This window comes from Ascaphus truei, chromosome 4, assembly GCF_040206685.1.
Source record: "Ascaphus truei isolate aAscTru1 chromosome 4, aAscTru1.hap1, whole genome shotgun sequence".
Taxonomy (NCBI): domain Eukaryota; kingdom Metazoa; phylum Chordata; class Amphibia; order Anura; family Ascaphidae; genus Ascaphus; species Ascaphus truei.
Window position 1 is genome coordinate 115022907 of NC_134486.1, and position 12768 is coordinate 115035674.

A 12768-nucleotide genomic window follows, 5' to 3' on the forward strand; every position below is an offset into this window, starting at 1 on the left:
GTATACACGCACATGTATATACACGCACACACACACGTGTATACACACGCGCACACACACACGGTATCCCCAGCACCACCACATCAGCACACCGGTATCCCCTGCCCCCCCAGCACACCGGCATTCTCAGCCCCCCGCCATTCCCAGCCCCCATCAACACCATCAGCACCCCCCCATCGGCACACCCACATCAGCAACCCCACATCAGCAACCCCACATCCGCATCCCCACATCAGCACCAAACCCTCCCAAATCAGCACCCCGATACAATCACCATCAGTACAGCCACAGCAGCAGTACCACCGCACACCGCCATGGGCCGCGTGGACCACTCCCAACCCAACCACCCAGATGCCACCCCCACACCACAAACATCTCGGGCAACGCTGGGGCTCTCAGCTAGTATATATATATATATATATTTTATTTTATTTATTTTTTTCACTGTTTTTAGCCCTACATGAATTATGATTCGTATAACTGAAAACTTAAGCCGTGTTCAGGGTGGCTGCTACGCGACGTGCGCACCTCAGTCGCAATTTCAGGTTGTACGGTGGGAGTGTTCAAACTAAAAACTCCACCGGCGGCAAAGTGCAGCGTTGACGCTGCTACATTTTGCCATTACAACCAAAAATTATATTTGGGGCTTCACGTGACATGTTCGCCCCGCCCCAAAATGCCGCGACCCGACTCCTGCAGCTTGAACACAGATCACTGGGCTGCAGGAGCACGCGGGGGAGGCGCGCACGGACGCAAGCGTCCGTAGCAGCAACCCTGAACTCGGCCTAAGGTGAGGGAGCCAGAGGAATTTTACGAAGGCTGTTGCATAATGTTATTTTGTAGCCAGGAGTTAATATTAGCACAATGAAGAAGAAAGATGAAAGGAGATCCCTTGACTTGCACTTTATAACCACAATGACTGGTGAAGGAATGACCTAATGATAAAGATGATGGCTTTACTATAGTTGGACCTGTTTTAAATCTCAACAACATAAAGTTGGTCACTTGATCTGCAACTCAAAGAGCACTAGGTGTTGAGCTCTTTGGGACAGTGTCTATTTTGGCTTAAATCCTACTAAGTTGGGGTTTTATAAGACAAAATTATTATTTTTAAATGTTTTCATTTTGCTTTGTGATTTGACATTTGTAAAAGTAGCACATATTATGGTGTAGAAATGTTTTTGCTGCCAAGTATAGAAATACACATTGTTAAACTGATTGCTGAGCATACATTTCAGTGCATGAATGCCAACAACCAAATTGCTGGAAAATTACTTGCCCTTTTCTAATTAAATTGAGTGATTTACCTAATATTTGTCTCTTGAAGATGCAAACAATAATGCAGATTAACTAAGTTTTTATTTATTTTCTCCTCAAGGTTTATTTGCTAATAATGTCTGAAGCAATGATGAAAAATCTAAACTACAAGGGAAAGCTTATTACATATTGTGCACATAAAAAGAAGAATCCAGAATTTCGAGAAGCCCTAGCAACGGGTCCATCCCATAATCGCATGTAAGTTTTATAAGTCTAATAATATATGGATTTTCTGTCGCACTGCACTCCTTTCCAAGTCTCGCTGCTCTAAGTCACCTTTAACTTTTCACCCCAGCATTGATATTCCTTTCCTCTCATTATCTCCCGTCTTCCTTCTCTCCCCATCAAGACCCATTGAAAATTGTCTTTAATAATATAACTTTTCCAGAGCTTAGTAATATGACTACACAAACCCACTGCATCTGGATTGTTGGTGTTTGTAATAGGGGAGTTATCCCTGTTCAGGTAATGTGCCTCTAATCCAGCAGTGTGGTGGTTAACTGCTGGTAGTCAATTAACAAACACCACCTGCCTGATTGCTTAGAAAAGCCTGTCTTTTGAGACCGGAAGAGAGACTCCTTAGCTCACACCTGAGCTGAACTTGGAGACAGAGCAGAGATTCCTTAGTCCACAACTGGGCTGAACCAAGGAAGGACAGATGTCTTGAGCGACAAGCTGACCACAAGACAAAGGGGACAAGATTCTAACCTGGAGCCTGACATTTCCTGTGCACACAAGGGTGCAGTTCCAAGAGAGCAGAGAAGCTTCCCCTACAGCAGCCCAGCTAACAGATAAGACTTTCATTTATAAGACTTTTTATATCTGTTCATTTCATGCTATATGTTTGGGGCTGGGAGACATGCTTATCTAAAAGGAGTTGTGGAATGCATAGTGTTTCACTAGAAATACTCCCAATTGAATAGAAGCTTTGTTTAACCTTGTTTGGATGGTTTCCTGATGTTAAGGAAACAGGCGAAATAAAAGCCTTATTTAATTTCACCATAACCAGTCTCCCTTGCATACCTCTGTGAGCGTCCGCCTACATATGGTGTCCGAAGTGGGACGAGAGGTGGTCTTTGAAGTTAGAAGGGACCGGAGTTGGCTGTGAAATTTTTTTGTGTGCTTTTTTATCTACAAACAGTCTGAGCAACATAAAAAAAAAAAAAAATCTCATGCAGCAGAGACCAGAATTAAAGTGATACACACCCAGGCAGGAAATCTAACCTGCACTGGAGCTTACAAAACCACAGATGGACTCTTTTCCCCAATCCCAAGAGGAGAGAGAGAGAGAGACTGCTAAAGCAGGTAAACCTTATTTGCCTATCACAATAAAGTGTAATATGGTCATTGAAATAGTTTGCCTTCCAGCCATAGTCAGGGTTCAAGAAGTGAGTTAGCCCTTAAAGGGATAGGCGTTTGTTGTTTTCAAATGTTTAGCTGAAGCAGTGAATACAGATGGTGACCCACGAGCGGTACTGATTCTGCAAGTAAAGGCTGCCACACTGCATAGGACTACCAGTTGTGAATGGAGTATATGCAAAAAAATGTGAAAATTGATGCAAGACTGTGCTGAAGCAGGGGAATTTTCAGTAAACAAGTGCTGAGGGTAACATTGCCTACAAAAAAAAAAAAGGAATTGCTGAGCTGTGTAAAAGGTATCCCAAAGTGTGAAGAGTGAATGTCATAATACCCAAAGTTGAGACTGAACTCAAGCAGAAAATCACATTATTTGGCTGAAGCAGAGATATTGCACCTAGCAAGTAAATGGTGTAAAGCAAACAGAAGTTTTTACCTAGCAACTGCACATCCAGCATATCTAATGAGAGATTACACCTAGCAAGTAAATGGTGTAAACCAAATAGACTTTTTTACCTAGCAACTGCACATCCTGTATACCTGATGAGAGAAAATGTGTGCACAGTACTGCTGATATTGTAAACTTACCCAAGAGGAAAAAAAAAGTCTACAGAGATGCCTGTGAGAGCTACAACTTCTACAAGCAAAATAGGCCCACCTGTAGGACTACCACAGTTGGGGGTTCTAGCAAATACAGTGGCAACAGCTGCAATAGCGCCTCCTGAGGTCAGGAAGAAAATTACACCTGATGGCCCCAAAATGGAGGACAAGATGCAGCGTTCCTGTAATGAACCCTACCCCACGGAAGAGTGGCCCTTCCAGTCCGATGAGGAGGAAGACATCTCTTATGGGGAACCCAAACCGAGTCGCACCCACAAAACACCCCAAGAATGGTGGGGGTGCCTGAGCTCGGTACGAACCGAAAAGACCGCTCCCTATGATGACAAATATGATCGGCAGGAGACAGAGCGGGAGCAGTGGATCACTGAGTATTTCCATCAGCTGTTACAGTTGTAAGAAAAGCCAGGTGGATCCAGTGACGCTGCTAAAATTTCGAATGAAGATGGAGACCCCAGTATCCCTGATGGGACGGTGTCATCCAAAACAAAAAGGCAAAAAAAGAAAAAGAAAAGCGGTTCGTCACTTACCGTGGAAGGAACAGACATGTCCGGAGATCCTGTGGAGAAAAAGGGGGACCGAGATGCCCTGCAGCCTAGAGAAAATGGAGAATTCGTCCTGCGGTTAACCGAATATCCAGAGGGCCCAAGGCAGAAGTCGTGTACCCGAAAGAAGTGTCTGTCCGGTGCCAATAGTGAGGAACCCCCAACCAACCATCCCAGGGAAGCAGAGCCGGAACCAATGAGTGTCGATCCCTTGACCAGCCCTGAGGATGCCCTGAAAAATGCCAGGCGTGACTGTGATCGGCTCCTGGAAAATAACGTGAAGCTACAGAAAGATGTGCTCACAATGTACTCTTTGGCCAGGACAGAATTGGACGATCTCAAGACTGAGCTAGATACTGCAAACGCTACTATTTCCGCCATGGATGAAAAGCAGAGCCAATCTGATATAATGATGGCTAAGCTGAAGCGGAAATATGAGGAGGCACTGAAGCAGATGACAGTCTTCCAGCAAGAGGTTCACACTCTTCGCATAGAGCTGAATGCCTCACAACAGGAGGTCAACAGTGTCCGGACATACGTAGACGTATCTCAGAAAGAGGTTCATACACTCCGCAGAGCACTGGATGCCTCACATAATGAGACCAACAGCTGTCGCATAGACCTGGAAGTTTCCAGAAAGGAACTACACAGTCTCACTGAGGAGCTGGACATTTCTAAAGAAACGATTGTCAATCTTAATACAGATCTCCAAGTCTCTCAGATGGAGCTTCAGACCCTCCACCTAGAGAAGGAAGTCTCACGCCAGGAGACTGTCATTCTCATAGCAGATGTGCGTAAATGGAAGGAGGACTGCAAGGAGGCCCTGAATAGTACAGATACAAAGTGTCCCAGAATTGCTTCAAGGTTTGACCGATGCTACCAAAATTGTGCACACATAGACACTACAAATGACCCAAAAGATATCCAATGGATAAATAACGTAATAAAAGCTTCCGTTCAGAGTCCAACTTTAGAACATAATTAGTAAATGTGAGCCCTGTATGTGCTCAGTGTGTTAGTGACTCAGCCACCGGACGGGGTAATCATGTGGTAAGGAGGATAGATGCAAACGGCGGCGCCGTGTCTCCAGCCAGGAGACTATGACCGGCAACACACACCGCGATCCTCCGCCACTGCCCTCACAGACCCAGTGTCACATACGGAAAGCAGTCCCAATGCGGGGAAAGAAAGGGTATTTACTCACAGTCTTGACACGTCGCATCCGACTCAAATGCTGAGAGAAGTTACTCTGATCCGGGAATGTGATGTCGCGTGCTCCAGCCCGTGCAGGTAAGGTAGTCAGAGGGGGTAATCAGGCGGTGCACAGCTGCCGTCAGAATATGAATCAGGAAGTCCACACGCGTAATATCTAAAAGGCTATATTTAATGAGTGCATAACACGAAAAAGCAAACTGCTACAAAAAACTTCTTGACGCGTTTCGTCCTGCTGGGGACTTTGTCAAAAGAGTAACTGGCATTGACCCCAGTGACGCTTATATAGGGAGACAAGAATGTCTATTGGGTGGATGTGATTGAATCAGATGTTAAACACACCAGATGTATAATGAAGTAATAAGTGTCTAGGTAACATAACCTCTAATTAACCCTCTCACAGATCCTCACTTATAAGACGTCACTCAGGGCCAATCTCATGCAGTAACAAACAAGTAACCACAAAATGTTTAAAAAACAATTCTTAACACTGCCGTCTAGATACAAAGATCTATCTTGCACCAAACAATTGCCAGTGTTAATGTAGCAGAAACAGCAACATATATCATATAACATGTATGGTAATAAATGGACGAAATCACAATAAATATTATAATAGCTTTACATGAATTGTGATTTCGTCCTGTGAGTTACTCTTTTGACAAAGTCCCCAGCGGGACGAAACCGCCAAGAAGTTTTTTGTAGCAGTTTGCTTTTTCGTGTTATGCACTCATTAAATATAGCCTTTTAGATATTAAGCGTGTGGAATTCCTGATTCATATTCTGACGGCAGCTGTGCACCGCCTGATTACCCCCTCTGACTACCTGAATAGTACAGAGACTGAAAAAGGAGAAAATTTAAGATTAAAAAGAAAAAACTTAAAACTCAAAGAAGAAAATTTTCATTTGACAAACGACGTCAAGGAAAAGAATGAAAAGCTGCACGAGCTTAAAAAAATAAATAGACTTTTGGAAGGTGAGAAGTTTGGTGCAGAGCACCGACTGCAGAACCAACTGCAAGGTCTGCGTACGCACCTCGAGAAGGCCGAGGAGAAGCAGCGAACTCTGCAGGAAGACAATCTGCAGGCTGTTAAAGAAATTCAAGTGCTGCAGAAACATCTGATTACCCAGTATGTCCCCGCAAAGAAGCATGAGAAACTGAAGGCTACCCTGAACGTCACCAAAGCATCGCTAGAGGCCAAGCTTAGAACCAAGGTGACCCGGCACAAAAGGGAGCACAAGAAGGTCCAGAAACTAAAACAAGTAACTGTGGCCCGAGCAAAGAAATTCATAGTGCTTCACAATGCAACAGGGATCTCTCGCAGATGAGATAACAGTTCTACAAGGACAAGTATTGACCCTGACTAAGCGTCAGTGTCCCACAGCCACAAAAACCCATGAAGACAAGGGTACAGTGAGAGCTGGGAATACCGCATGTCTGAAAGACAAGGTTGCAAAATTTGAACCACCTAAACAAGCACTAGCAAAACCTTCAGCCACCCAACAGGCAAAAGAAGAAGGTACACGTGCTGAATCAAAACCAGAAGAATCATTAGCTGATGAAGCTGAAAAGATGGGACATTCTCTGGAAGTGGGTGTGGAATTACCACTGAATCCCACAGAGGCTGAACTAGCAACCCCATTGAGTGGGAAAAGGGCAGAGAGACAGCTTCAAGAGCAGAAAACTCAAAGGGCTGTTTTTAAACGCTCCAACTACTGCCATACAGTCTGCCTACAATAAGACGAGCACCCGACGCGAGGGAAATCTCATGACCGCGCACATAGCAAAAAGACTATACTTAGAAAAAGTCCTCCTCGAGCGACTGAGTGCTGATCTCAAGCACCTTTGGGAGGAGACACGAATAAACTGGAGAAAGGGCTCCAATTCCAGCGGGACTGAGGGTTCTCTTCCTCCATCCATTCTCATTCAATTCACAGAGATATCTAGAATGAGAGTGGAAGGATGGGCTTTGGCTGTGGCAAGCCCGAGCTTCCCACAAACAGGGGAGGTATGTAACAGGGGAGTTATCCCTGTTCAGGTAATGTGCCTCTAATCCAGCAGTGTGGTGGTTAACTGCTGGTAGTCAATTAATAAACACCACCTGCCTGATTGCTTAGAAAAGCCTGTCTTTTGAGACAGGAAGAGAGACTCCTTAGCTCACACCTGAGCTGAACTTGGAGACAGAGCAGAGATTCCTTAGTCCACAACTGGGCTGAACCAAGGAAGGACAGATGTCTTGAGCGACAAGCTGACCACAAGACAAAGGGGACAAGATTCTAACCTGGAGCCTGACATTTCCTGTGCACACAAGGGTGCAGTTCCAAGAGAGCAGAGAAGCTTCCCCTACAGCAGCCCAGCTAACAGATAAGACTTTCATTTATAAGACTTTTTATATCTGTTCATTTCATGCTATATGTTTGGGGCTGGGAGACATGCTTATCTAAAAGGAGTTGTGGAATGCATAGTGTTTCACTAGAAATATTCCCAAGTGAATAGAAGCTTTGTTTACCCTTGTTTGGATGGTTTCCTGATGTTAAGGAAACAGGCGAAATAAAAGCCTTATTTAATTTCACCATAACCAGTCTCCCTTGCATACCTCTGTGAGCGTCCGCCTACAGTGTTGTATAGTTGAAAATCGGCATACAGATGTTGTGCCTCCCACTACTCGCTACATCAGAAGAAAAGCCGCAGCAGTGCAATCTCACAGCCACAACTTTCCCCTTCAATAAAGGGAACGGGCTGCGTTTTTGTGCTATAGCGTGGCCGAGTAGCTGTATCTGTACTGTAAATGCAGGTGATTAGCTCTGGAGTCTACATTCCACATTTTATTCTGAGCAATTCACCCCACTCTACTCAAGGCTCTCTCTTTTCTCATCTACCCATTTTTACTCCTTTCTCAAGACTGAAACCAATTGTATGTACTACCATCACTGCCATAATAGTGTTTGCTAAACTCTCTCACTCCTTTACTGCTTGGTCATATGCCTAAGGCCGAGTCCATAGAAGGACAGGCCACGCTGAGCCGTGTGGACGCTCCGCGCTGAGCCCCTGCATCCTCCATGAGGATGTCTTTAGAGGGGGCTCACGCGAGGCGTGCTGAGGCGCTGGATTTTTCAGCCGACAGCCAAGCTGTTTTTCAGAGCACTGTCGGCTGAAAACATCCAATCAGCGCGGAGCAGCGTCAACGTCACGGCGCCGTGACGTTGACGTCGGTGCGTCGCGGCCGATTGGCCCAGCGACGTCACTGCCCCGCCTCCCTCAGTCTCCCCCCGCCTCTGATCGCGCCCGCTGGCTCGCCTGCATGGGCATGAAATCGCGCAGATTTCAGCAGGCGAGCCTCAGCGTCAGCGCGCCTCAGTCCTGCTACCCCCTCTATGGCCCCAGCCTAATACACTTAAAGGTGCAAGTGTGTTTTTACCCTTATCCCACCTTGTTCTTATCACAGAACCAATAAATATAAGGAAAAGGGGGACTCTAGCTGTACAAGGACTTGTTGAACACAGTGACATCACACAAAAAAGGCGCCAAGGGAAATTAAACCCCTCCGATGTGTAACTTAAAACATTAAAAGGGTGTGTGTGTGTGCCGAGCACGCGCATTTTAAGTGAAACGTCTGTCTTTTGTCATACAAATTGTATTTGTGATGGTGATGGTTTTTAATTAAAAATCAAAACACAATTTCGGTGAAAAAACACAAAGAAGTGTGACTTATAACGCATGTGTATGGAACTAATATTTGTACTAACTGAATTCGGTGTGTGTGTGTGTGTGTGTGTGCAACTCTGCGTGTGTGTGTGTGACTCTGCATGTGTGTGACTTTGTCTATTTCAGCACCGGGATCTCTGGGGACGCGGCTCTCTGTCTCTGTCCTCTGTCTCTCTCATGTTCCCGGCTCTTCTCCTTCCCCTCGGTCAGTCCTGGCTTTGGTGACGCATGTGCGGAGAGGCCCTCTGCCATTAATGCGCATGCGTGCTGTAAGAGGGGGGAGCGCCAATGTACTTGGAGGTGGAGAAGTGTGGTACTGCGCATGCGTGGTGGGGCCTGCATGCTCCTCTTCTGCGCAAGCACGATGGGCGCATGTCCATTGGTAGTGTGACGTCGCCTTTGTTACGGTTTTTCGTTACAAGTCAATGCATTTTTTCCCAACAAAGAAGTTTCACTTCAAAATAAAATAAATACTTAAGAGCCAGTTACTATTAATCACTATACATTTCTTGTGAGCTGCCTTTTATTTTTGAAGTGCTACATTTGTATTAAAGCTAAGTTGTCTTGTTTAAAAAAAAAAAAAAAAAAAGTATTATTAAATACAAGGAACCGCCTAGCTGCAATATGTATGCTTTTTTTTTAGCTTCTAACTCCAGTAAATATGTAAGAAAGATTTTGTGCTATTTTGGAGCATGGGTGCTACAGAACTTCCACCCTTTGGCATGACAAATGTATGTACAGAGTGCAAAACTCCCCTTCGTACAACATTACAAAAACGAATACTGCTTTGTCTACCCACTTACTGGGGGTAATTCGTTTCAATGTTACTAGAAGGTAATTTGATATATAGATATAGCTCGATAGATGGTAGATGAGGCTGAAAAAAGAATTATGTCCAGCAAGTTTAAACTATGAAAAATGTAGATGGCAGATGCATATCCTATATTTGTACTTCCAGTATTTTGATCCATGTTGCTGTTCTTGTCAATTGTGAGTTTTGCTGCTGCCGTAGAATTTTATCATAGATTTCCCCACTAATTCTTAGGATACAGCTGTATATGAGCATAGTTCAGCATTTCTGTGACCATCGAGTCACATTTAGAGGTGTTCCCATGTTTGGGACTGCCTTGGAATTGCGGTGGCTAACTTCTGAGTGGAATGCGTCAACAAAATAGGATTGCTGATTCACCCTGCTACCCAATAACCCTGCTAAAATGTTTGTTACTTGAACTTATATTAAAAAAAATGGCACTTTCTGGGAATTTATTTTAAAATAAAATCCTAGCAGCGATTGCATGGTACAAACAATAGTAGTCTATGCATAAAATTAGATATTTTTTGTATGTTTTTTTTGTTCAGGTTTACATATCATGTTTTCATAAATGGTGAAAAGATTGGAGAAGGACAAGACAAAAAGAAAAAGGCGGCAGAAAATACTGCGGCTAAAATGGCTCTGGAAGCTCTACAACATCAAGACAATCCAAGTACAGCTGTGGTAAATTGGTGAATTCTTTTTCATGTCTCTCAAAATGTGATCCATTTATTCTGCGATTGAACAGACTAACTCATAGACACAAGTGTTGTTGTTATAGTTCATAAATCAGATTTTTGTTCCTGTAAGCATTGTATGTCTGCAATGAGACTGTTAAGAAATTTGCTGTCACCCCAGTCTCTGAGTGCTTACTAATTTGTCCTTTCAAAACCTTGTATCCATAAGCGATCTTATTCTCCCCTGGCGCCTTTGCTGTGTGCTGTGATGAATGACCTGACTGACAAGTCACCGTTGCTCAGTGACAAGAGCAACAGTCAGACAGGCTGTAGCTAGTCAGACGGGAATGTCAGGTTTTTTTTTAGTGAATTTGGATGCTTGTTTGTTCTTTGTGTTTTATATTTTATTTTCTCACATTTCTACGGTTTGTACTGTGCCAGCTTACCATAAAACATGGAACAAAATAATTTTACTGTCTTGATGCATAAGGCTACCAATGTGTTGACAAGGAGTACCTTCAGCCACCGAAGAAGCTAATATGCAACATAAACACAGTACAAATAAAACGCAAAATGCTTAATCTCCATAAGGGCAAATATTAAGCCTTTTGTAGCCAAAGTGTCCAGCTATTCATGGTTTAAAGAGGCCCAGATGCATTAAGCTCTACTCTATTACAGAAGCAATCCATATTTGTTTTGTATGTTTGTCCACCACTCTTCTTTGAACTCTAAATCTGACTCTTTGCTCAAATAGGAGAGCAATTGTTGAGTGCTGCACCTGTGGCAACTTTCTGAAGATTTTGGGCTTTATAGTATTTGTACACTGACACTATATTTATATTGTTATATATATCTTGTATAGTTGTTTAGAGTAGTGCCATGGATACTTATATTCTATATTTCCGGAGAGCCATACCTCCATAGTAGGTGCCGGTAGCCGCTCCAAGTTCACATTATGGCGTAGTTTCAAAGCTTCCGGGCCCTGCACGCCAATAGGAAGCCATGATGTCACTGGTGTGGCTTCCTATTGGCCCATGTGACGTGGGAGCTTTAAACTTTGCAGAGATACCGGCACCCCCTTTTGGAGGCAAGTATCTCTGGAAGCAGGGGGTCCCCGGAGCTGAAATTAATGGAGCTCGCACAAGCAGCCGGCAAGCGCTCTTCACGCATGCACAGTCGGTGCTCGCCAGGGTGATCCAAAAACCGGGACCGCACCAGAAAAAGTCGGGACAGAGCCCTAAAAACCAGGACGTCTCGTCACCCTATAAATAATGTCAGTGTTGCAGGGTACATGCAACCACGAGTGGGTTTCTTGCAAAGGCTTATTTATTGAGCCTTAAAAAATATAGCATACAAAATCAAAACTGCTTCTTTTCAGCATACAAAACAGAAACTAAGTCCTGAGCAGGGCTTGCCCTTTCCCAACAAGGGCTGTTTAGATTCCAGCGTAACAGTACACAAACAGTTCATCAAAAGTGTATTTTGAAGTCAGACCTTATAGCAGTAATCTTACATCAGCATTTCAGTACTCTCTCTTGATCAGACAGCCTGCATGTGTGTGTGTGTACAGCCTGGGGTTTTTAAAGCTCCTTGATGAGGCAGCTGGGATCAGACTGATTTTAACCTCGTCACTGCTGCACTGCAGACCTACACATAGGTCTGCCAGGCATAGGGCTGTTGACGTTTATTCACCCTGTCACAGTCAGGTTAACTAAATTGGTAACGGACATATTTTTCCTTAGTTTAACTCCAATCCACTATGCTAATTGTATGCAAAAATAAGTCCGTCATTTAATAATTAACATAGGGTTAACACTAATTCAGCACCAGCTCCCATAATGTCAGGTTAAATCCCTGTTGACCTGAACGACCTTTAGTGATATGCAAAAGAGGTGTTCTGCCTAACTTCGCATATCATTAGCACTAATGGACGGAAACAAAATAACCATACAGTACATTATTTAAGGCAGGGGTGAGCAAACTTTTTATGCCGAGCCCCCTTTTTCATCAATGAAATTTCTCGGGCCACCCCTGCCTGATGTAATTAAAATCACATGGGAAAAAAAAACCTTTATTAAACGGTATACAATGTAAATACAAATGTCTAAATATTTACATATTTCAACAGATCGCGCTTGCAAAATTAGGCTGCGACCACGCTGCCGCTCAGAGTGGTGACATCACCAACTCTCCAAGCATGAACACAGGGTGTCCTGCGTAATTTTGCAAGCACGAGCGTGGGGGCGTGGATCGGGGCTGTCTGTGTGTTTGTGTGTTTGTGTGTTTGTGTGTGTGTGTGTGTGTGCATTGACTGCTGCTGAGTGTGCTTCAAAGTCAATTTTGTTTGTCTCGCCAAGCTTGGGAGAGCATACGTGCACAAAGGCAATCCTTTTTTTGGGGGGGGGGGGGGAGCATTCATCCACCTCTTTGCTACCTCCCTGTCCTCTCTTTCCCCCCACCCCCGTCCCTTTTTTCCCCCCCTTCCCGTCCCTTTTTTCCTTCTCCCATTTGCCTTTTTATACTCCC

At 44.2% G+C, this 12768-nt stretch overlaps 1 protein-coding gene across 3 annotated transcripts in view; it reads left to right on the forward strand.

Moving 5' to 3' along the window:
- Positions 1 to 12768, forward strand: part of LOC142493050 (interferon-induced, double-stranded RNA-activated protein kinase-like) — a 129344-nt gene that overhangs the window by 27945 nt on the left and 88631 nt on the right. For all 3 annotated transcript variants that reach the window (XR_012800968.1, XM_075596485.1, XM_075596486.1), the window contains 2 exons: positions 1379 to 1515; positions 10114 to 10249. Coding sequence is in view for 2 of the 3 variants with exons in the window: in XM_075596485.1 (XP_075452600.1) it covers positions 1394 to 1515; positions 10114 to 10249 (258 nt within the window). In the remaining variant the exon portion in view is untranslated. The remainder of the gene's footprint in view (positions 1 to 1378; positions 1516 to 10113; positions 10250 to 12768) is intronic.